Source organism: Mustela putorius, unplaced genomic scaffold (genome assembly GCF_011764305.1).
Source record: "Mustela putorius furo isolate JIRA1106 unplaced genomic scaffold, ASM1176430v1.1 tig00000145_pilon_pilon_pilon, whole genome shotgun sequence".
Classification (NCBI taxonomy): domain Eukaryota; kingdom Metazoa; phylum Chordata; class Mammalia; order Carnivora; family Mustelidae; genus Mustela; species Mustela putorius.
In genome coordinates this window covers 22,166,520-22,190,726 of record NW_025421294.1, presented here as the reverse complement: position 1 = coordinate 22,190,726, position 24,207 = coordinate 22,166,520, and the positions used below count along the sequence as shown (strand labels likewise).

Below are 24,207 nucleotides of genomic sequence, written 5' to 3'. Positions count from 1 at the left end.
GGTCATAATACTATTATATAATTTCCCTAAGGGAAAGGAATAATCCTTAAAGAAGAAAAACAACTGGCTTTTCTGTATTACACAGCTTTGTCTGTACCATGAAGGGCAAAACTGCCGTTAACAGTAATATGGTTACTTTGACATGCTGGTTTTAGAACCCTCTAAAACGTTTTGATCTTTTAAAATAAAGTATACCTGGAAATTTAGAGGGTGCTCATAATGTTTGCACAGTATTTCAGCTGCCATTCTTTATGGCATTTTCTGTGAGACATACCAAGGAAACTCATCCAGAAAAGTCCACTTACTCTTGTCTTTATTATTCTTAAAGCGTAAGTAGTTTATATATAGTATATCTCATCTAAAACTAGTTTCTTTAGTATCTTTTCTCAGTTTCATCTCTCTTGGTGTGCAAAAACATCTTCTGTAATTCCAGTCACCTCTGATAGCATTTCTGTGTCTTTTTAACTTTGTTACATCTTTTTGTAAAATCTAACTAAGTCTTGCCTGCGACTTTTTTTTATACTTCTCTACCACTGTATGTCCAGTGTTTCCTTGCTTTATTCGATCATTGGTGGAATTGGTCCCATAATAGACTTGTAACTTGAATATTTCCCAGTTTGTAATGTAATAAAACTTAATAATATTAAACCACCAGTGCATAGGTGAATGGGTGATCAAATGTATGAAACTTAACCGAGCAATGCTTCTTAATTGAATTATATAGCAAACAACTTTAGACTTAACCTTGGTATATAGTTGTGATTATAAAAAATTATTTCATCAAGAACATTTGTTATGTATGTCATTTGATATTTCATGAGAATCGTATGTAAATGCTTTGCAAATTCCTCTGTAACAGTTTGAGATGAAATAATAAGGAAGATAATGAAAGTAATTTCATCCAGAAGCATATCTTGGGGGATTGTGTTCAGAATTTAAAATTTCCAAGTGAATGGGCTAATCTTGTGAAAAGTTTACAGAAATCTGTATAAGCACAATATCATTTTCATTTTTACCGGTTTTGAGCTCTAGAGGTTCTGTAGCCCAGAGTATTAACTGAGCTTTGATGGATGCTAACTTAGAGGGGAGTTTCACTTCTTTAAATCACCTATACTTCCTGTACCTGGGTTTTTTCTTGGGAGTTCTCCTATTTCTATATTGACCATATTTAGTTCTCCTTACTTTTTAAAATTAGAAATGAAATAAGCACTGCCTGATACAGGATAGACAGTAATAAGGCAGTTAGTCATATGGCTTAAATTTGTGCAGAAATCCTTAAACTAGGAAGTCACTTGTTTTTCTTCACATCTGTCTTTACCTCAAATTGATTTTGCTGCATAAAGGTCTCAACTATTGTGTTTGGTCTTAGATCTTATACTAGGTACTTGACTCCTAAGCTTCATTTACTTGTGATTTTACTTGGTTCTTTCTGATAGTAATAATAGGTCTCATTTTCTAAAGCAGAGTACAACTGATTCATCTTTGACTTGCTGACCTTGATTTTTTGTTTGTTTTTAGTCTTCTCCTGGAACTTAAACATCATACTATAGGGTGTATTTTTATTCTTCCAAAAGAAGAGACCCATCTATATTTTTATTGAAATTTTGATGTACTCAAGACATCTAATCCTTCAATTGAAATGTTTTTAAATTCAGTATGAAATTCCCTTTAATAAACTTTGGCATGAAAGACTACTTTTTAAATATCTATATGCAGGCTCTGCATACATCTGGAATCTGTTTAAGATATGTAATAAATTCCTTGTAAGTTTGAGATCTTATATGTTTTTTTTTTAATCAACATGATGCATAAGTTTTTTTTCTAAAAAAAAACAGCATCTACTTAAAGGGATTTATGACTAAAATTGCTTATTTTTCTACAGAGTTGTCTGCTGGTTCTCAGCTTGAAGAAGATTCTACAGTCCTTATTGATCCTTTTTCTTGGCGTTACCATTTTTTGAAGCAAAGTTAACCTAGTTTGCTAGCTTGAGCTTTCTTTTTGGCCTTCTTTTAAAAAAATTTTTTTAAGTCTATAAACTAGACAAGAGATAGTTCTACAATGTCCAAGTCATTCCAGCAGTCATCTCTCGGTAGGGACTCACAGGGTCATGGGCGTGACCTGTCTGCAGCAGGAATAGGCCTTCTTGCTGCTGCTACCCAGTCTTTAAGTATGCCAGCATCTCTTGGAAGGATGAACCAGGGTACTGCACGCCTTGCTAGTTTAATGAATCTTGGAATGAGTTCTTCATTGAATCAACAAGGAGCTCATAGTGCACTGTCTTCTGCTAGTACTTCTTCCCATAATTTGCAGTCTATATTTAACATTGGAAGTAGAGGTCCACTCCCTTTGTCTTCTCAACACCGTGGAGATGCAGACCAGGCCAGTAACATTTTGGCCAGCTTTGGTCTGTCTGCTAGAGACTTAGATGAACTGAGTCGTTATCCAGAGGACAAGATTACTCCTGAGAATTTGCCCCAAATCCTTCTACAGCTTAAAAGGAGGAGAACTGAAGAAGGCCCTACATTGAGTTATGGTAGAGATGGCAGATCTGCTACACGGGAACCACCATACAGAGTACCTAGGGATGATTGGGAAGAAAAAAGGCACTTTAGAAGAGATAGTTTTGATGATCGTGGTCCTAGTCTCAACCCAGTGCTTGATTATGACCATGGAAGTCGTTCTCAAGAATCTGGTTATTATGACAGAATGGATTATGAAGATGACAGATTAAGAGATGGAGAAAGGTGTAGGGATGATTCTTTTTTTGGTGAGACCTCGCATAACTATCATAAATTTGACAGTGAGTATGAGAGAATGGGACGTGGTCCTGGCCCCTTACAAGAGAGATCTCTCTTTGAGAAAAAGAGGGGCGCTCCTCCAAGTAGCAATATTGAAGACTTCCATGGACTCTTACCGAAGGGTTATCCCCATCTGTGCTCTATATGTGATTTGCCAGTTCATTCTAATAAGGTGAGTTAATGCAACAGATACTTCTAATTTCTTTTACATTGTAGTGCCTATTCTGTATTTACCTATATCTTTTACTCTAATTCTGTAGTCTGGTGACACTGAGTTGATCAAGAATTTTTATGCTTTTGAGAACACTTTATTTGGAAGGTAATTGTTTTTGAGCATTAAACCAGGGCTTTACATTAATACAATCTGCCTAGATTACTTCTGGCCACAAAGCTGTCATCCACTGGGATTATCTTGTTGGTTTTTGGCATCAATATGTTCTTCTTAATCATATATTTAAGCAGGTTTTTTTGTCTGCTTTGTTGAATTGTTTTAAGTATTTTTTTTTTTTTTTGCAGTCAATGTGCTCTGCCATTCAGGATGCTAGATTTCAGCTCTCCATCTGTCTTGATTGCTGATTTGTATGTAGTAAAGATGTATTCTTGAACAATTCTCTTTTTTTCCTTATCTGTGGCTACAGGGAAAGAGTTAATGTAGAGCCCTGGTGTTTGTTTCAGTATGTTTCATATTTTAGATTAGTTCATTCTTCTTTTTTAATTTCCCTTTGACACAAACTCTCATACTATGACTGAAATTTTTCATCATTTTTTTTCTCCTTTTCCACAACTTTCTTAAACATACTTCAAAACTCACTTTTTATTATCCCATATTGCATCTGTCCCTTTAGAGACTTGGAAAAATCAACTACTGCAGTATCCCGCTCTATGTTCCTCATAAGCCATGTTCTTTTTCTGACTAGGTTTAGACTTCTGGTATAGTCATTTGAGCAAAAGGAAAAAGAAAAAAATATATATATCTAATTCTCCTTTGCTTTAATTATCACATCTAGTAAAATGGGAGCTTTTTCAAAATGCCCTTATAAATACGTTGTCCTTTCTCTTACAACATTTTCAATGTTACTTATTCTCACTGAATTTTTTTTTATATACAGTGCAGTTGACTTAAAAGTCAACATAAATAGCACTCTAATAGCTTAATTATGATCTCTGACCGTCCATATTTCCTGATGTGCTGTACAGTTATTCTACTTAACATGTTGCTGCCATGAAATTGGATTTGAGGATTACTATTCAGGATTTTTTCTTTACAGTAACATCTGGAAGGATCATTTCTTTTTCATATCTTCCCTTTAAAATGCAATTTTTAGTGACTTGATTTTTTTGAGTAAATCATAGATCATGAGTGATTTTGTTTTTAATATTCTATTTAAAAGTATTACCAGCCACTCCCTTTTCTGTGTTTGGCTCTCAGTATTTTTGCCTCAGGTAATTAAGAGAAAAGACTTCTTTCATTTGAATTTACAGAATACTTTGAAAAATGTCTTTAAGAAGTTAATTCTTAGCTAAATTTATTTCTGTAGCACAAAAATCTTTTGAATTATTGTATAATAGATTAAGTACAGCACAAAGAATATTTTAATCTTTAATCCAAATAAACTAAACTAACATCAAATGCTAAATTTAAATTCCTAAATTAATTTTTATTAAAGATGTGACCCCAAACTCCTAGAAGTTAGGGAATTTTATTTGCTAGGTGTCTTTAGTGTTGTCTTTTTCCAAATATGTTGGATAAAGTTTTAGCTCTGGTGGGAGTTGATTTAATGAAAAGGTCCACAAAACTTTGGTGACTCAGTTTTTTCTGTTACTTCTTGCCTTTTGCAGAATGGGCAATATTATCAGTGTTCTCAGATAGGGTCTCTAAATTCCAAGGAAAATAGCTAGTTACAGTGTCTCAAATGAAGGTGATTCTAAGGGACTTAAAATCTTTGCTAATGGAGTCCTCATACATCAAGAGCTTTTGCTGGAAATCTTATTATTCTGACTTTGAGCAGTATTTACCCTTGTTGCTTGCACATAGAAAAACACTAAAGGACCATAAAAGGAAACCCCAAGAGGGTTTAAATCAGAGAAAAGTTTCGGTTATTATATGTGATTAATCTTTTCTCTCCAAATTTTGCTATTAGTTCCTGAACAATAATATTAATAAAACACTATAGTTAAGTGGATCTAAATTAATGAAAAAAAAGTTTTTAAATATCTGATGAAACTTTGGATTCAAGAGTAAGATACCTTGCCCTAGTGCAAGAGGTATTTTATACCTTTCAAAATGCTTAGGCCCTAGCTGGTTTTGGTACTGTGCCACAGTATTGTGAACATTTAAGAAATACTTGAGGTCCATTGATTGATTGATTGATTTGCAAAACTTATATTTGTAAATTGGGCCAATTTTAAGAATTTTAAGCACTTGGGTTGTCTTAATGTATTCCAGTTTCCTTAACATAGCTCATGTTTTCTGAGTATCTGCATTATTGAAAAAAATAACTATTTACCTTTAGTTGTGGTCCTTTCTCATTTAATAGCTGATACAGAAACAATGACTTGAGAGAAAATTCCTGTGGTGAAAGTAGATAATGAAATTTTTTAAACATTTAATCCTGCTCTCTGGTATTGCTGCATAACTTGGAAAATCTGTTCTTTTCACTTAGTGGTAGTGTTAAATAATTTACATGATCAAAACTTCATCTTACCATGAAATAAAGAACTTTTAGGTGAAAAACATGATCTAATTTATCATCATTATTTGATATTTTAAGTGACTTTGAGTGATGGTATTGCTTTTATTTCTTCCTAGGTCATTTTAGAATGTCAAATTACTTTTCTCCACAACCTCAGACTTCCCTCAAATTCTTTTCACTTAGAGTGCCCACTACAGCCTTTTCACCGTCTTGTCACTTGAGCTCATAGTTTTCCTTTTAGTATTATTCTAAAAGCCCTTAAAGTCTTTATTCTGCCATTCCAGAAGTGCTTCTCCCAAATTATCCTTTCTTTATATAATTTAGGTATCTCAAAGACTGTTAAGGTGAATATAGTTTTCCTACAGAACTTCTACATTCAAAATGTGAATCCTTTTACCTTATTAATCTGATGTGAAAGCTACCTCAATTTAGAATCAAGAATATAGGTTTTTTAAAAACCCTTTTGACTCTTAATCCTCGCCTTAAACCAAAGATGCCGATGGGGGGTAGTGCAGATTAGGAATGTGGGTGGGTTTGGGAGATACATAATAATTCTTTGATCTTGGCCTTCCTTCTAGTACTTTGAAAGACCAGCTACATTTTTACCTTAAGTTTGAACCTTTAAAGAGCATAGAGGATTGGATATAAATAGTTTTCTGTTCAACTAGATACCTTTCCATCTCCTGTGAATTAGAAATGTGCATAATAGGGTAACTTTTACTCCTCTCCCAACACACTGCTTCTCAAGGACGTTTTAAATAAAATCTGAATATTTTTATTTCAGAAAATTCTAAGTTAAGGTATTTGTTTAGTCCCTCTTAGGAATTTTGTGAACTTGACCTATGGCACCTCTTCTTATAGCCATTTTAAAAGTGTCCTCCAATAAGTCAATGGTCTGTTGCTTTGCAAGTACAAACTTTTTATATCCCAAATAAACTGGTTGTGGAGCCAGCTGAAGAGATTTCTTTAGGTTCCTTAGCTATTAGCCATTATTTTTAAAAAGATAATCTAGCTTTGAGGTACAGCTTCCATAGTTCTTTCACAGGATGTTAATTAATTCTTTTAGGGGAGAGGAAGTATGTAAGCTTTTGTAATATAAATCCATTTTTTAAAATTGGGTTTATAAAACACCATTCTGAAGCTTTTCAAGAAGGTAGCTCTTGCAATTTGGTTTCTTATTTTAATTTAGCTCTAAGTGAGTCTCCATTTTAAAAACATTGCCTGACCGTGTTTTATATTCCAAATATAATGTATTAGGTAGTGTGGATGTGACGGAAGTTGCCTCATTTTGTGGGAATTTGTGAAACCGTACTTGTAAAGCAGGAATTGTAAAACGAGATAGCTTTATAAGCAATGTAATGACAGTTAATTTTTTTTCTTTTTTGGGCACTTTTGTGCCTGGCAATGTTCTGATAAGCAGTTTACCTTTAGTCATTCACTTTACATAAAATCCTAGGAAAGTATTGAATCATAATAAATTTCAATAATAGGTACTGATAGGTACCAAGGATTCATGTCTATTAAGTGGCACCTTGGGAATGGAACCTAGTCAGTCTGACAGCAAAGCCTGCTTTTCCTAACTCCTCTTTCTTCAGTTGTCTAAAACATTGATCATTTATATGTGGATTTTTTTTTTAACTAAAGAAAGGAAAGCTTATTTGCATAAAATAGGAAAGAAGTTAATCCCTTAAATTAATTTTTAAAAATAACCACAGAGGAGCACAAATACTGATGAATGTTTCCCTTCCTAAAATTTGGAAACAGGCATTTCTGAAATTTGCTTCTTTACTTATGGGAAGTAGAATGGGAGCTTAGTTTTTTGATAAATGGGGACCATTTTCTAGAAAAACCATTCCTGTTGAATCTTAGCTTTTCATGGCTATAGTACACTTGGAACACACATTAAAGCTGGATAAAATTAACTAGTCACATAACATTTCTAGAAAAGTAGATAGACGCATGGATATTTTATCATAGAGTTTTATAAAGGCAGTTCTAATGATACAATATATATAATCCAGTTTGGTCCACAGTAGAGATTAGTAGGTCTAGGTGATCTCAAGGTCAGTTGTTATTCTTGATCTTTATTAACTCTCTTTTCCCTGTCAGGTCTATTAGTATGTTAACCAAGTTAATCCAGTTTTTCCAAGAATGTGCATGGCGTATTTGAGGGCAGGATCATGCTACAAGGATTCAGAGAAATGGTTTTAAATTAATTTGTTGTGACTATTGAATGGTCAGGTGTTTTCTACAGTCTGTCATGCTTGAAAAGCATATGTTATACTGCATACAAATTAACTTCCTAGAGTTTGAATGGTTCAGATGAAAAATATTTTAGCGTTTTTTTTTTTTTTTTGTTAATTCTACTAATTTACTTTGCTGCAGGAGTGGAGTCAACATATCAATGGAGCAAGTCACAGTCGTCGATGCCAGCTTCTTCTTGAAATGTAGGAGTTTGAAATACCTTTAAAGCATCCGTACCGTGCATCAGAAACAGCCATTGATTGGTTTTGGGGAGTTCATCACTTGCTTGTAATATCCACATTGTTCAACACTGTGTAGTTGATACTGACCAGGCCTTATCAATTACAAACAAAATGTTTAGATCTGGAATCTCATTTCAGAATATTAGGTTCAGTGTTAGTGGTGTTTTTTATTTAATATTATTTGTAGGGCAAATAAGTGGGCTGTCTTTCTGCAAATTGCAAGAATTTTTAAGACACTTAAAGATGGCCTTTGATACATAGAATAAACTCAGGCATTTTCAGTAACAATTAATACATGCTCTAAAAATATAGCAGATAGAAAAGTCATTAGGAATTAGAAGTTGTTGAGCAAAATCCATCAAGATACACTTTTTGCTTTTGAGTGACCTTTGGTTCTGATTTTAAGCTGCTGGAATGGAATGGAATTCATAAAAAATCTCCCTGCCGAAACACACATACCCGTTGTTCACTAGATTGCCAGTTTTCATATATGTCTAGCTCCGTTGGGGCTTTCTTTACTTTCTAGTGTCACAACTCTGTTTTTGCTATTGGAATTTAATACTGGAGAAGGAAAACCTGCGGTTGGTTCTTATTTCTGTATATATCCACATTTCCAGTTCCCCATGCAGCACTTTTTCCTCCTTATGACTTACCAAATAAATATAAAATTAAACTTAAATGTATATTATCTAAATTTTCATTATAGAACACGTTTGTTCTTGTTCATTTGGATTATTTTGAAGTTCTCGAGGTGTTTTTTTTTTTAAATATCCATATGTTATGTTTTAAATTATAGTATTTCTAACACTTAGACTCTCCTGTAACTTCACTAATAAATAAACTCTGTTTTAAAGGCCAAACAAGGCTATTTTATGAAAAGGACAGTTTTATTTTAAAGTTAATTTTCTGGTCTCTTTAAAGCTACCCAGAATGGAATCCTGACAATGATACAGGACACACAATGTAAGTTAAAATTTTTAAGCTCTTGTTAATAAAGGAGATCATTGTAAGGAATTCAGGTTAAACTTTCAAAATTTATAAGCAAATATTTTCTGAGTATCTTCATTAAATATGAGAGTTTGGTATAAGTCACTGTGGGTAAAAGAATCTTTAGAATTCTAATTTTTATGTTAGTGATTATTATGTTACTGTTATTACAGCTTTTCCCCTAGTTACTTCACACATAAATGCCTGCAAAGATTGGAATTATAATCATTAAAGGGGTATTTTAACAATAAATCTTAATTATTTTTGATGAAACATTTTGTATTCATTACATTTTATGTCTCTCATTACTAGGGGTGATCCATTCATGCTGCAGCAGTCTACAAACCCAGCACCAGGAATTCTGGGACCTCCACCTCCCTCATTTCATCTTGGGGGACCAGCGGTTGGACCAAGAGGAAATCTGGGTGATTATAAAATTTGTCACCTTTCTCTGAGAGCTTTTACTAAAAATGAAATGCAGTGATTAGAGGTAAAAGAAGGCTTGTTGAAAAATTAATCAAAATAACATCATATCTCATGAGAAGACATGGTTATTATACTTGTAGTAACCTCTGATTTGTGTTTGAAAGATGTCCTGTTTTCCTGAGGCGCCTGGGTGGCTCAGTCGGTTAAGCATCCGACTCTTGATCTCAGCTCAGGTTTTGATCTCAGGGTTGTGAGTTCTGGCCCTGCATTGGGCTCCTAGCTGGATATAGAGCCTGCTTTAAAAAGTGGGGGGTGGTGCATGTGTGGTTAAGTTTGTTAAGTGTCCCTGCTCCTGTCCTGGTTTCTGCTCAGTTCCTGATCTCAGGGTCCTGAGATGGAAGCCCTTGTAAGACTCTAGGCTTGGCAGAGAGTCTGCTTCTCTTTTTCCTCTGTCCCCCCCACCCACCCCGCACCCTTCTCTGCTCTTTCTCGCTCTCTCAGATTTTTTTTTTTTAATGATGTCCCATTATGTTATAACAAGTATATTTATTACAAGATTTTTTAAAAATCACTTTTTGTCCATAAAGGTGCTGGAAATGGGAACCTACAAGGACCAAGACACATGCAGAAAGGCAGAGTGGTCAGTAATACAACTCTTACTTTATTTTTGGGGGAACTGTAATTTAACTTTGAGATCCTGTAAATTGAGTTTGTATTATAGTCCTTTATTATAGAAAGGCTGCTATATTGTTTGAAAACTATCAGGCTTCTATATGACTTAGAGTTAAAAGTTTAATTTTCATATGCCCATAGTATAGAGAACTCATCTTGAGTGTAAGAAGTTTTACTGCAGGGGCATCTGGGTGGCTCAGTGGGTTAAGTCTCTGCCTTTGGCTCAGGTCATAATCTCAGGGTCCTGGGATCCTCGCATCGGGCTCGAAGCCTGCTTGCCCCTCTGCCTACTTGTGGTCTTTGTCTGTCAAAAAAAAAAATTGAGATACTTTATTTTAAAAAAGGGAAAGAAATTTTGCTGTCCATTTATGTCTACAGTATCCTATTTAAAAATAACTGTAACTGCATAGGGTGCCTGGGTGGCTCACTTGGTTAAGTGACTGCCTTCGGCTCAGGTCATGGCCCCGGAGTCCTGGGATCGAGTCCTGCATCGGGCTCCCAGCTCCATGGGGACTCTGCTTCTCCTGCTGACCTCCCCTCTCCTGGTCTTTCTCTCACACACTCAAATGAATAAATGAAATCTTAAAAAAAAAAAAAAAACCTGCAGAGGCTTTCTGAAACTTTGAGATCTACCCCAGTGAATCTGATTTCCTAGTTTTAAAATTCTCTAGAATGTTGTGAGTTGTTTTAAATACTTAATCTGTTCTGGTTAACTTTAGACTGTGAAACTGTAATATGTAACACGTTTTCATCTTAATTCTAAAGAGACTTCTTGACTTGATTTTTTTCTAATGTATAGGAAACAAGCCGAGTTGTTCACATCATGGATTTTCAACGAGGGAAAAACTTGAGATACCAACTGTTACAGCTGGTGGAACCATTTGGAGTCATTTCAAATCATCTGATTCTAAATAAAATTAATGAGGTATGAGTTGAAATAAGTGTAGTATTTATTCATTACTAATATAGTTCCTAAAGGAATTATATGATTTTATATTAGAAAAAGCCCTCAGTGTGATCTTGAATCATTAATATGGAATGTTAATAGAGAAAAAAGCAAATAGTTGAAGTATGTCAATAACATTAATTTCTAGGCCTAGTGGATTATTAATTGTCCTTAAGCAGTAAAATTGTCATTATATTACTGTAAGGGCTATAAAAGGATGATAATTCTTTGAGAAGCCATTCCAAACTTTTATCAAAATGTATGCAAATTATTATTTGAAGTACAGTAGACATAATAAATGAAACTTGAGTAGCATGAAGGTAGTAAATTCTGAGGTGACCTTTTACAAAACAGCTTTTAACTGTGTTGATTCTGTTTTTAGACTCTTAAAAATGCTTCCTAATGATTTAATATATCTAGAAAGACTTGGGCAATCTTATTTTATTTTGGAAATAATAATTTTGTCCCAATTTTAGGCATTTATTGAAATGGCAACTACAGAGGATGCTCAAGCTGCAGTGGATTATTATACAACCACACCAGCATTAGTATTTGGCAAGCCAGTGAGAGTTCATTTATCACAGAAGTATAAAAGAATAAAGGTAATTACACAAATTATTTCCAGATTTGTACCACCAACCATTTAATACATCATTTTAATATTTATTAACTTTAGCTACTTTAAGTTGTTGCTAGTAACTAGAATTACCTTAACTATTAACAAAAAATTATAGGATACCTACCACATTTGACTTGCCTGTTTGTTTGTTTATTATTTAGAAACCTGAGGGGAAGCCAGACCAGAAGTTTGATCAAAAGCAAGAGCTTGGACGTGTGATACATCTCAGCAATTTACCTCATTCTGGCTATTCTGACAGTGCAGTTCTCAAGCTTGCTGAGCCTTATGGAAAAATAAAAAACTACATACTGATGAGGATGAAAAGTCAGGTAATCCCAAACATAGAAGCTTTTAAGGAGGATCATGGGGAGAGGGAAGGGGAAATAAGACAGTATCAGAGAGAGAGACACACCATAAGGGACTTTTAACTATAGGAAACAAACTGAGGGTTGCTGGTGAGAGGGTAGGGGTAACACGGTAATGGGCATTAAGGAGGGCACGAGATGTAATGAGCACTAAGTGTTACATGCAACTGAAAAATCACTGAACTTTACCTCTGAACTAATAATATACTCTATGTTAATTGAATTTAAATAACTTTTTAAAGATTTTTTTATTTATTTGACAGAGATTACAAGTAGGCAGAGAGGCAGGCAGAAAGAGAGGGGAAGCAGGCTCCCCATTGAGCAGGGAGCACAGTGCGGGGATCCCAGGACCCTGAGATCATGACCTGAGCCAAAGGCAGAGGCTTAACCCACTGAGCCACCCAAGTGGTCCCCTAAATAACTTTTTTAAAAAATTTTAAGATATGGACGCCTGGGTGGCTCAGTTGGTTAAGCAGCTGCCTTCGGCTCAGGTCATGATCCCAGCGTCCTGGGATCGAGTCCCACATCGGGCTCCTTGCTCCGCAGGGAGCCTGCTTCTCCCTCTGCCTCTGCTGCCATTCCATCTGCCTGTGCTCACTCTCTCCCTCTCTCTCTCTGACAAATAAATAAAATCTTTAAAAAAAAAATTTAAGATAATTAGTACTCTAAGGTTTATTTCTGTATCTTCACTTTTAATAAAGGGAGAATAATTATCTTATAAATTTTAATTTTTCTTTGCTTAATAAATGGTGATTTTTTTTTTTAAGTCACAGTGGATTCTCAGTGTATAAAACAGTAAATACTGAGAAGCTATAAAGTGGAAAAGTAAACATGGTAACACTTTGCTTCCAAGTGTGCATCTAGAAAAATCTCCCTGTGTGTAGGTGTACTGTTTCTTTCTTGCCCCATTGGTATTACATTACAGTGTTGCTTTCCACTTTATATGTGATTCCATTGAGTAAACTGTAAAAAAAAAAAAATTTAACTTCCTGAGTTGATGGGCTATTTGGAGGTTTTGGGACTGTACCATTGATCTCTCTTATAAGCTGATTGCTTCTTTTTTTTTTCCCTTTTCCTTTTTTTGTTTAAGGCCTTTATTGAGATGGAGACCAGAGAAGATGCAATGGCAATGGTCGACCACTGTTTGAAAAAGGCGCTTTGGTTTCAGGGGAGATGTGTGAAAGTTGACTTGTCTGAAAAATATAAAAAATTGGTACTGAGGGTATGTAGTACTGAATTTGTCATCCTTATGAAGCTTGTTTCACATGTTTATAAGCATGCTGTGCTTTAAATATTTTTATTTGCTAAGAATACAGGATTTGGTTATTTAAAGATAACATTGTTTTTTCCCTTGGTGTTCTTCAGTAGAAGTTTGTTGTTTTTTTAATGGTGTTATGGTAAAAATGCCTTCATTGGTTTTATCTATTTAAGATTTATTTGAACTTGAGTTCTACCAAAATATTTATTTTCCACTGCTCTATGCTCTGTCAAAATGTTGATTGTAATGAATTGCTTACTTGGGGCAGCTTACATTCTTAGGTATGGTCACTGGGATTGAATAAGCTTAGCTGATGATATGAAGGATGTTCCTTAACTGTTAGTTAATTGGGTAATTATATAATCTGCAATGAATGTATTTTAATACATTTATTTAACTGATAAAAAATTTTATCTTTTAGATTCCCAACAGAGGCATTGACTTACTGAAAAAAGATAAATCTCGGTAATTTCATTTTATGTGTGTATATACACTGGTATATTAAACTTCTGTTTTCCAACTCAGGAGAATTAATTGAGGGGGGTATCCTTTTGATTTCAGGAAAAGATCTTATTCTCCAGATGGCAAAGAATCTCCAAGCGATAAGAAATCCAAGATTGATGGTTCCCAGAAGACTGAAAGTACAACTGAAGGTAAAGAACAAGAAGAGAAATCAGGTGAAGATGGTGAAAAAGATACAAAGGATGACCAAGCCGAGCAAGAGCCTAACATGCTTCTTGAATCTGAAGATGAGCTACTCGTGGATGAAGAAGAAGCAGCAGCACTGCTAGAAAGTGGCAGTTCGGTGGGAGATGAGACAGATCTTGCTAATTTAGGTGATGTCGCTTCTGATGGGAAAAAGGAACCTTCGGACAAAGCTGTGAAAAAAGATGGAAATGCCAGCGCTTCAGCAGCTGCAAAGAAAAAGCTGAAAAAGGTAAAGGAAGATTGTATGTTGACCTGTGTTGACAGAAAACTAGATCAGATAAATGTTTCTTATTATTTACATTAGCAGCATCAGCTTAAAGGGAATTAGTCACTTACATTAGAAAAAATCAGGTATGAACCATTTATAGAATAAATATTTAAAAGTAAACTCTGCAATAAATAGGTTAAGTAAGACTTTTTATAGTAGTTGTTAAAAAGTGTCAACTAACAGAAGGAAGTTTTTAGTCAGGTAGGAGGAAGTGTGTATTGTAGCATGTAAGTACTGGTAAGCAGCCTTTTAGTACAGCTTATTTTTTAAAAGATGGGATAGGAGTTTATAATAAGTTAATTGGCCCAAGATAGTAAAACATTTGCCATTCATTTAAAAACTGTTAAACTTGGGGCATCTGGCTGGCTTAGTGGAGCATGCAACTCTTGATCTTGGGGTTGTGGGTTCAGGCCCCAGGTTGGGCATAGAGATTACTTAAAAATAAGATCTTATTTTGTTAAGCTTGAAGAATTCTCGTATTTGAGAAACATAAGCTTGATCAGATAATACAGTAACTTTTAAGACATTTTGCTTAGAACACACGTCACTGATAAGCATATAAGGTGAATACAAATATAAAAATATATACAAAACATAAAGAATAGTAAAACAAAAGACCATGATCTACTGATTATCTGCATTAAGAATTAGAGCACTAAAATGCCTTTGAAGCCTCTTATATTAAATGGTTCTTTCAGTGAGGTCCTTTCCTGGTCCATTGGTTCCTTGTAAGCAACATTAAGCCATTGGAAGGCAGATTTTGTTGGTTTGGTCACATAACATTGTTTTGCTTTTTTTTGTTGTTGCGTTTTTTAAAGATTTTATTTATTTGAAAGAGAGCAAGCCAGCAGGAGCAGGGGAGAGGGGCAGAATGAGAGGGTGAATCTTCCTGCTTCCTGATGACCAGGAAGCCTGACACAGGATTGGACCTGAGGACCCTGGGATTGTGGCCTTTGGTGACCCGAGCAAAAAGCCGACATTTAAGCTACTGAGTCACTCAGGTGCCTAGTCACATAACTTAGTTTCTGGCTGAAGTGGATGATTGTTGAGTAATATGTTTGCACTCTTTTTTTTTTTTTTTTAATTTGACAGAGATCACAAGTAGGCAGAGCAGTAGGCAGAGAGAGAGGGGAAGCAGGCTCCCAATGAGCAGAGAGCCCAGTGTGGGGCTTAATCCCAGGACCTGAGCGGGAGGACTTAACCCACTGAGCCATGCAGGTGCCCCAGAACGTTATGTTTGCACTCTTAAGAGCTGATACTTATTACATGCTATAAATTTTTCTCAGCTCTTTGTGTATGCTAATAAACTTAATCCTCAGAGTAACTATAAGCAGCAGATAAAATACCTTTATTAACCTGGTTTTTGAATGAGAAAATTTAGGCATAGAGAAGTTCAATAAATTGTCCTTGGTCATACTGCTTGTAAGTGGCAGCCAGAATTTAAACATAGGCAGTCATGCTCCAGAGCTTGATTTTTTTTTCCTTTTTTTTTAAAAAATTTTATTTATTTATTTGACAGAGAGAGATCACAAGTAGATGGAGAGGCAGGCAGAGAGAGAGAGAGAGAGGGAAGCAGACTCCCTGCCGAGCAGAGAGCCCGATGCGGGACTCGATCCCAGGACCCTGAGATCATGACCTGAGCCGAAGGCAGCGGCTTAACCCACTGAGCCACCCAGGCACCCCTTTTTTTCCTTTTTTAACCACTTTCAAGACTTAGTGTCCTCTAAATAACAGTTGTATCCTAAGATACTGTCTTCCAAAGGATAACATTGAACTACTTTTATCAAAGCACATTTTGATATAGTCCCTTGCAGCCTAATAGTTTTAAGAAGTATAGAATATAATGTCCTTACCTCATTTATTTTCTGCTCTTCATGTGAGGCAAGCTTTTAATTATATAGTTTTTTTTTTTAATATATTTTTTTTTAAGATTTTATTTATTCATCAGAGAGAGAGAAGGAGAGAGTGAGCACAGGCAGACAGAATGGCAGGCAGAGGCAGAGGGAGAAGCAGGCTCCCTGCTGAGCAAGGAGCCCGATGTGGGACTCGATCCCAGGACGCTGGGATCATGACCTGAGCCGAAGGCAGCTGCTTAACCAACTGAGCCACCCAGGCGTCCCTAATTATATAGTTTTAAAACAAAGTTGTTTTAGAAAACAACAGTGATTTTGGGGGAGAAAGGAACAAGTCAGTATTTTGAAAGAATGACTAAGGACAAAGACGCTATCCCTTTCCCTTCAAGTAAAGCAAATGGAAGGGATGCTGCAGGATAATTGTTGCAGAGTAAATTTGTCTTTCTTAACAGCGTCGTTTCCCAGGGAGTATGGAAGGTTTTGTCACTCTAGATGAGGTTGGTGATGAGGAAGATTCGGAACTTCAGAAACTTCGTAAATCGGGCATGGCATTTAAATCTGGTGACAAAAATGATGATGGTTTGGTTGAAATTAAGGTGGACAAGATCGAGGAACTTGATCAAGAAAATGAAGCAGCGTTGGAAAATGGAATTAAAAATGAGGAAAATACAGAACCAGGCGCTGAATCTGCTGAGAATGCTGATGATCCCAACAAAGATACAAGTGAAAATGCAGATGGCCAAAGTGATGAAAACAAGGAGGACTATACAATTCCAGATGAGTATAGAATTGGACCATATCAGCCCAATGTTCCTGTTGGTGAGATATAAGGCTTTGTTCTTCCCTTCTCACCCCTTCCAAGTTTATTACTAAATAATTTTTAAATTGGTCTTACATAAACTTTGATACCATTTTAAATTTATTTCTCTGCAGAATGATTTGTAAATCTTAATCGATATATTCTTCTCCACTTAACCAACTCTCCTCATTTTGTGTTATCTTTTGTTACCATTTCACAATATGTTCTTTCTCCGCATAAAGGTTTCTGAGAATTTCACATTGCTTTTTCTTTATCTTTTTTATATTTCTGCCTTTTTTTAAGAGTACAGTTAGGTGGACCTTAAACATCAATTAAGTACAATTAACTAATGATACTATGGTTTTTGTTTTGTTTTAGCTTAGGCTATAATGGACTTCTCACAAATACCTCATTCAAATAATGATGGAAAAAAGATTTGAGAACACTAATTAAAACTTCTGATTTACTAAATTTGTAAGAATGTATGTTTGTGTTCTAGGTATAGACTATGTGATACCTAAAACAGGGTTTTACTGTAAGCTGTGTTCACTCTTTTATACAAATGAAGAAGTTGCAAAGAATACTCATTGCAGCAGCCTTCCTCATTATCAGAAATTAAAGGTAAGACTGAATCTAAAAGAGTAGAGTTCTTTTATAAAAACAAATCGTATAGGAGTGCCTGGGTGGCTTAGTGGGTTAAAGCCTATGCCTTCAGCTCAGATGTGGGATCCAGCCCCTCAGGGCTCTCTGCTCAGCAGGGCGCCTGCTTCCCTTCCTCTCTCTCTGCCTGCCTCTCTGCCTACTTGTGATCTCTGTCTGTCAAATAAATAAATAAAATATTTTTTTAAAAATCATATAAAGTTACACAAAGTAAAATGTGTTTGGTACCTTCTGTAGACCAATCACAATGCTTTATCCTAGAGATGACACTTTTATTTCTTGGTTGATGGGCCTTGAGCAGTCTAATGAATTCTAGGAACATCTATTGAGCCTTTTTCTATAGTACATTCTAATTAAATTATTGAATAATTTTTTAGCTGTTACAGATTCTCTTATAACTAAAGTTACTTCTTCCCAAGTGAGTATTAGACTGTAATTTCTCTAATTTGGAAGATTCTGGAGGCCTGAATGCCAAGTGGAATAATAAAAGCTTTTTCAACTTTTATGATGTGCCATGTCCCTTCATACTTAATGATTTTTACATTGTTGTTAAATTATTTGATAATAATGATATTCTATAATAAATGGATTAAAAAATAAAACATTAATGAAGCATAACAAATTCCTATTTCGATATTCTGAAATTTGGTATTTTTAGTGATTGCTTTAAGGACTGAGTATTAAAGCAGGTAATAGGGAAAAAACTTTGATGGGGCGCCTGGGTGGCTCAGTGGGTTAAAGCCTCTGCCTTCGGCTCAGGTCATGATCCCAGGGTCCTGGGATCAAGCCCCACATCGGGCTCTCTGCTCTGCGGGGAGCCTGCTTCCTCCTCTCTCTCTCTGCCTGCCTCTCTGCCTACTTGTGATCTCTGTCTATCAAATAAATAAATTAAAAAAAAAAAAAAAAAAACACCTTTGAAAGGCTTTTAACTCCGTAAGTACGAATAACCTGATTTTTGCACTGCTTGGTAGTAGAGAGCTACTGGAGTATTGCGTTACGATACATGTTCTGTGTGTTGATTTATATGGATAAAGATAGCCTTGATTTTGGAGGGGGGCAAGGGGTGGCCTTGAATTTAGGAAATAATGCCATTTCTTGGCTGTGCACTAGTTTGAAATGAAGGTATTCTTTGCTACCTGTGTCTTACATTTAGCATATGAAAAAAGAATGCTGTTTTAATTGCATTAGTAGCAGAAGTTGTGTATTACATAGAGCATTGTTGAAATAAAAAGTTGTCTCGGTGCCTGATACTTGATAAGTGATATGCTTTCTAATATTTCCTAGCTATTCTAATTTTCATTTGTTTATTGGAGGTGACTTTATAATTCTGTGGTTTGTTGTTTTGTTTTGTTTTAATTTTTTTTTTAAGATTTTATTTATTTATTAGAGCATGAGAGGGGAGAGGTCAGAGGGAGAAGCAGATTCCCCCACTGGAGTTGAAAGCCTGATGCGGGACTCGATCCTGGGACACCAGGATCATGACCTGAGCTGAAGGCAATTGCTTAACCAACTGAGCCACCCAGGCGCCCTCTGTTATTCTATTTTAAAGAAACTGTCGACTTCACTAAAATTTTTTATGCAATATAATATTTTGCTAATGATAAATGACTTGATACTTTCCTGAGTGTTTTTTCCAATGGCTTTTAACCCTCTCATCAGTTGGAAGTAACTATAGAGTTGAGCAATTCTACCCGGAAGTAAAGAAAAAATGGGTATTTTACATTTGGCAGGGAGGGTTACTTATTAATGTCTTAATATGCCTAAGAACTCTAGAAATTACAGGTGCAATACAGGGGTCACCGCTTTTGTAGATAAGGTGGGGTTTTGGGGGGTTGTGGAATATACCCACAGTCATTCATTTAAGAATTGGTATGGCTGGCTTTATTGCTGTAAAAGAATTGAGTAGTTGAAATAAAGAATAGCCCACAAAGAAAATATTTACCACCTTTAAGAAAATGTTTCCCCACTTTAATGGAAGGCACACTATTTGAATAAATGCATGTTATTTTAACTACTGTATGTTCTTGGAATAGTGGCAGTTCTTCTGTGCAAGTATGATTTTTGTTTTCTTATCTCTAAGTTAATGTTAACTGTAAATTGGAATAATCTTTTTTCCACATTTTACTATTTTTTCCACGTTTTTATGTACTATAATCTAGTTTAGTTTTGTATACTGACTTAACAAGAATACCAAATCTTTAAAATAACTGATAGGGGCGCCTGGGTGGCTCAGTGGGTTAAGCCGCTGCCTTCGGCTCAGGTCATGATCTCAGAGTCCTGGGATCGAGTCCCGCATCGGGCTCTCTGCTCAGCAGGGAGCCTGCTTCCCTCTCTCTCTCTGCCTGCCTCTCCATCTACTTGTGATTTCTCTCTGTCAAATAAATAAATAAAATCTTTAAAAAAAATAAAAATAAAATAACTGATAATGTTACAGTTAAATTACAATGAAATTCAAAAAGTTGGGTAGAGTATTTTATTTTGAAGTTCATCCTTTTAGGTTTTTTTAGGTGACTTAATCCTTGTAAATTTTTTTTTCTTTTCAGAAATTTCTGAATAAATTGGCAGAAGAACGCAGGCAGAAGAAGGAAGCTTAAAATGTGCAAGAAGCTTAACAATTTCAAAGAAAATAATGGTTCTTTGTTTTTAATGTTAACCTTTTTTAAATACAATACTGATAGTTAGAAGAAAACTATTGTACTCTTTTGTTTTAGTGGAAAAATAATAGATGTCTGTTCATGTGTTAAGTGTTAGAGCAAAAATACATACACGGTTAAGTTAATGAAGAATTGTTTTTGTTTTATCAGAATGGTAAAAGACCGAAGTACTTTGTAGAGACTGACTCGTATGTAAGCTACTTAAGACAACTTGCACCACTAAGAAAAAAAGATGTAGAATCATTCAGAGAAATGAAATTTAGTTCCAGGCTTCAAAGAAATGTCAAAACTTTTGATTCCATTCAATAAAGAACAAAACCAATTGTATTTTTATTACTTTCATCTGAAACATTCCACATTTTAATCTGAGCCTTTCATTTGAAGTTTGAAGCTTTTTGGTTGCTTTTTATTTGGAGATCTTCATGATATGAGATTGGCAATTAAAAAGCAGGTGCAGTTTTCTTTTAATGTCATGTTGTTGTTTAGGTAATAAGAAATACTAAGTAATTGGCTTTAGATTTTTGTAATTTTTTCCCCTAAGTTCCTGCTAGATTTCGTATTCTAGTAGTCAATGTATTTTCAGTGAAATGTAAAAAATACTCCCGTTCTCTTTGAGCAGTATTAATTTCTTGAGATCTTATTGCTTGTCACTTGAATCCTGTAGCTGTCATACATCTGGTATAAGCAACATTTGATTTTTGAAGTGTGTAGACCATCTCTTCATATTTCAAAATGTAATTTTACATTTCTGCATTTTAAAACAGTTTGGCCATAATCTAGACGCACGCTTCTAATTCACATACCTGCACATGTGACCTTTGTGAACAGAAATTTGCATGTATAATCTGTGTTTACTTGTAACTTTCTGGTAATATACTGCTTATATCTGTGGATTCAAGTTTCTGAAGTGAATACCAATAAAAAAAAACTTAGGCCATGTTCATTGGTTATACATGTTTGGAATGTTAACCAATATTTTTGTCAGTTGTGGTTTTTATTCACTGTTACACTTCTTTGCATGCTTTAACAAATTATTACGTTTTTAATCTAGAGTGTTCTAAAGACTGCTACTAAAGATCTGAGTTTTAAAGTTTTTGGTGCTGGTGGATTTCTTGTTCCTGTTACATAAAAATGGGGCTATTCGTGGTCTTTAAAAACCTTTGAAGGTTAAAATGATAAGAGTGAAGAAATGGCAAAAGCTCATGTTTAAACCTGTCTTAAGTATCAACCAATAAAGTTGGAAATAACGTGGAGTATCAAGAATTAGTTCTACCAGCTTTTCAAAATTTTTTTGGTTTCTTGGTGTAAGGGATTTACCTATTGTCAAAAACAAATTTTTAATGTTAAAAAATAGAAGAACTTAATAAGAATTCTCCTTGGAACTCTTAGGTCTGAATGTGTTTAAGGGATATATCAGAATTTTGTGGTGTATCTCTGAAAGGCAGTTAACTTTTTAATGTGACATGCACAAAAAATCCTCGCCAGTTTATTTCTGCAGTTTAATTTTGGCCTTTACTAATTACCCACTTTTGTTTATTCCAACTGTTAACTAACAGCAAGCAACATGAAGTGTCAAGTATGCATTGGAATCCCTAATTGTTTCCTGTCAATGATAGCATTTTTTCATAGGCCCGACTTTGTTGGCTCTACCAAGCTATAGAAGAAAAAGTTCAATATCTTCATTTAATCACATTTAGAAAGCAAAAATTTTCATAAGTAAGCTATTAGTATTTTCCATATTATGGCAAACTTTTTTTCATAGGAATGTTTTCACGTAAACCTGGTATAAAGTTGAACATTTTTACCACTATCATTTTAGCCTTTAGTTTAATCTTAGGTTGATCCTCTGTGAGGAAACCTTTAAAAACACCTTGAGTATGTATTATTTTTTTAAACCTATTGCTGGTATATTTGAGATTTGAGTGTGACTCCGAAAAAAGCTTGAGTTGACTATACTGTAAAGGGTTAATTTGAAAATTTACTGATGAGGAATGTGAATTTCTGGTCACAGTGCACTAACTTCTGTAGAGTCTAAATACAATTTTGAGGAAATTTTTAAGGTTATATCTGTTCTCTGATTTCCTTTTAAGGGGATAGCTTTCCTCCCCCAGTGATATGGAACACAAAATACACCCTGTTAAGTGTTAATGGCAGGTATTAAGAGTTATAGGGGGGAAATCCATTATTTTTTGCCTAGCTTTATTCACAGTGGGTTTTCAGTAATATTACCCTGAGTAATATTGTAACAAAAACAGGCTGGTGGTGGAGGCACCTGGGTGGTGCAGTAAATTAAGCATCTGGCTCTTGGTTTAGGCTCTGGTGTGATCAAAGGGCCGTGAGCATTTGCGTTGCACTTATCGTGGAGTATGGTTGGGATTCACTCTCCTCCCCCTACTCTCAAACTCTCTCAAATAATCTTATAAAAAGGCCAATGTAGTGGAAATCTGCAGGTACACTGTAGTAGAACAATTTTATTTTTTTTAAGATTTTATTTATTTGACAGAGAAAAATCACAAGTAGATGGAGAGGCAGGCAGAGAGAGAGAGAGGGAAGCAGACTCCCTGCCAAGCGGAGAGCCTGATGCAGGACTCGATCCCAGGACCCTGAGACCATGACCTGAGCCGAAGGCAGCGGCTTAACCCACTGAGCCACCCAGGCGCCCCAGTAGAACAATTTTTTAAAAACCAGAACATTCATGATTCATGGGGTGCCTGGCTGGCTCAGTCAGTGTGAAACATAAACCAAATCTTGGGATTGTGACTTTGAGACCCAAGTTGAATGTATAATCTTAAAAATAATTTATGAGAGATCAAGAGAGGGAACACAAAGCACAGGGGAGCTGGAGAGGGAGAAGCAGGCTCAGGGAGCCCGGTACGGGGCTCGATCCCAGACTCTGGGATCATGACCTGAGCTGAAGGCAGATGCTTAATGACTGAGTCACCCAGGTGCCCCTAAAAAATAAAATCTTTTTAAAAAAATAGTAAAGTGTTTGATCCAGTGTGTGTAGGTTATTTAAGATAATTTGCATTATGGCTAGAAGCAGCTCTATATGCTCTTATTGGTCTCCATTATAGAAGATGGTTTAGTATAGTTGAAAGCTCAAGTATTGGGTGGTAATGTGTTTAGGATTGGGTATTCCCTGGCAGCTCTGAGCTGTTGGTTGATCTACTGTTTAAGATGCGCTTTCCGGGGGCGCCTGGGTGGCTCAGTGGGTTAAGCCTCTGCCTTCAGCTCAGGTCATGATCCCAGGGTCCTGGGATCGAGCCCCACATCAGGCTCTCTGCTCAGCGGGGAGCCTGCTTCCTCCTCTCTCTCTCTGCCTGCCTCTCTGCCTACTTGTGATCTCTCTCTGTCAAATAAATGGATAAAATCTTTAAAAAAAAAAAAAAAAAGAATATCTTCTAAAATGCTCTTTCGGGGCACCTGGGTGGCTCAGTGGGTTAAAGCCTCTGCCTTTGGCTCAGGTCGTGATCCCAGGGTTCTGGGATGGAGCCCCGCATCCGGCTCTCTGCTCAGCAGGGAGCCTGCTTCCCTTCCTGCTCTCTCTGTGTTCCTCTCTGTCTACTTGTGATCTCTATCAAATAAAATTTTAAAAAGTCTTAAAATGCCCTTTCCAGGGCTCCTGGTTGGCTTTTAAGAGACAGAGCCCAAACTGGTGGGGGAAGGGCAGGCACAGGGAGAGACCGAAGCAGGATTAGATCTGATGTAAGGCTCAGTCTCAAAATCCTGTGATCTTGACTGGAGCCAACATCAAGAGGTGGACATTTAACCTGATGAAGCCTCCTGGGCACCCCCAGAATAAGATCTCTTAAAATACAGAATACCAGGACGCCTGGGTGGCTCAGTTGGTTAAGCAGCTGCCTTCGGCTCAGGTCATGATCCCAGCATCCTGGGATCGAGTCCCACATCAGGCTCCTTGCTCCGCAGGGAGCCTGCTTCTCCCTCTCCCTCGGACTCTGCCTTCCACTCTGTCTGCCTGTGCTCGCTCTCGCTCTCTCTCTGACAAATAAATAAA

The 24,207-nt window shown here is 35.9% G+C and overlaps 1 protein-coding gene across 4 annotated transcripts in view; it reads left to right on the top strand.

The window, feature by feature from the left end:
• MATR3 (matrin 3) overlaps positions 1-21,455 on the top strand; it is a 30,542-nt gene extending 9,087 nt beyond the window's left edge. For 3 of the 4 annotated variants that reach the window (XM_013052442.2, XM_004744849.3, XM_013052443.2), the window contains 14 exons: positions 1,883-2,970; positions 7,877-7,938; positions 8,899-8,940; positions 9,277-9,389; positions 9,978-10,030; positions 10,862-10,987; positions 11,485-11,610; positions 11,789-11,956; positions 13,083-13,214; positions 13,672-13,715; positions 13,812-14,187; positions 16,676-16,898; positions 17,378-17,499; positions 20,082-21,455. In XM_013052442.2, the coding sequence (XP_012907896.1) occupies positions 2,059-2,970; positions 7,877-7,938; positions 8,899-8,940; positions 9,277-9,389; positions 9,978-10,030; positions 10,862-10,987; positions 11,485-11,610; positions 11,789-11,956; positions 13,083-13,214; positions 13,672-13,715; positions 13,812-14,187; positions 16,676-16,898; positions 17,378-17,499; positions 20,082-20,132 (2,550 nt within the window). In that variant the 5' untranslated portion in view covers positions 1,883-2,058 and the 3' untranslated portion in view covers positions 20,133-21,455. The remainder of the gene's footprint in view (positions 1-1,882; positions 2,971-7,876; positions 7,939-8,898; positions 8,941-9,276; positions 9,390-9,977; positions 10,031-10,861; positions 10,988-11,484; positions 11,611-11,788; positions 11,957-13,082; positions 13,215-13,671; positions 13,716-13,811; positions 14,188-16,675; positions 16,899-17,377; positions 17,500-20,081) is intronic. The other variant, XM_013052444.2, reaches the window with a different exon arrangement.
• The last annotated feature ends 2,752 nt before the right edge of the window (positions 21,456-24,207 follow it).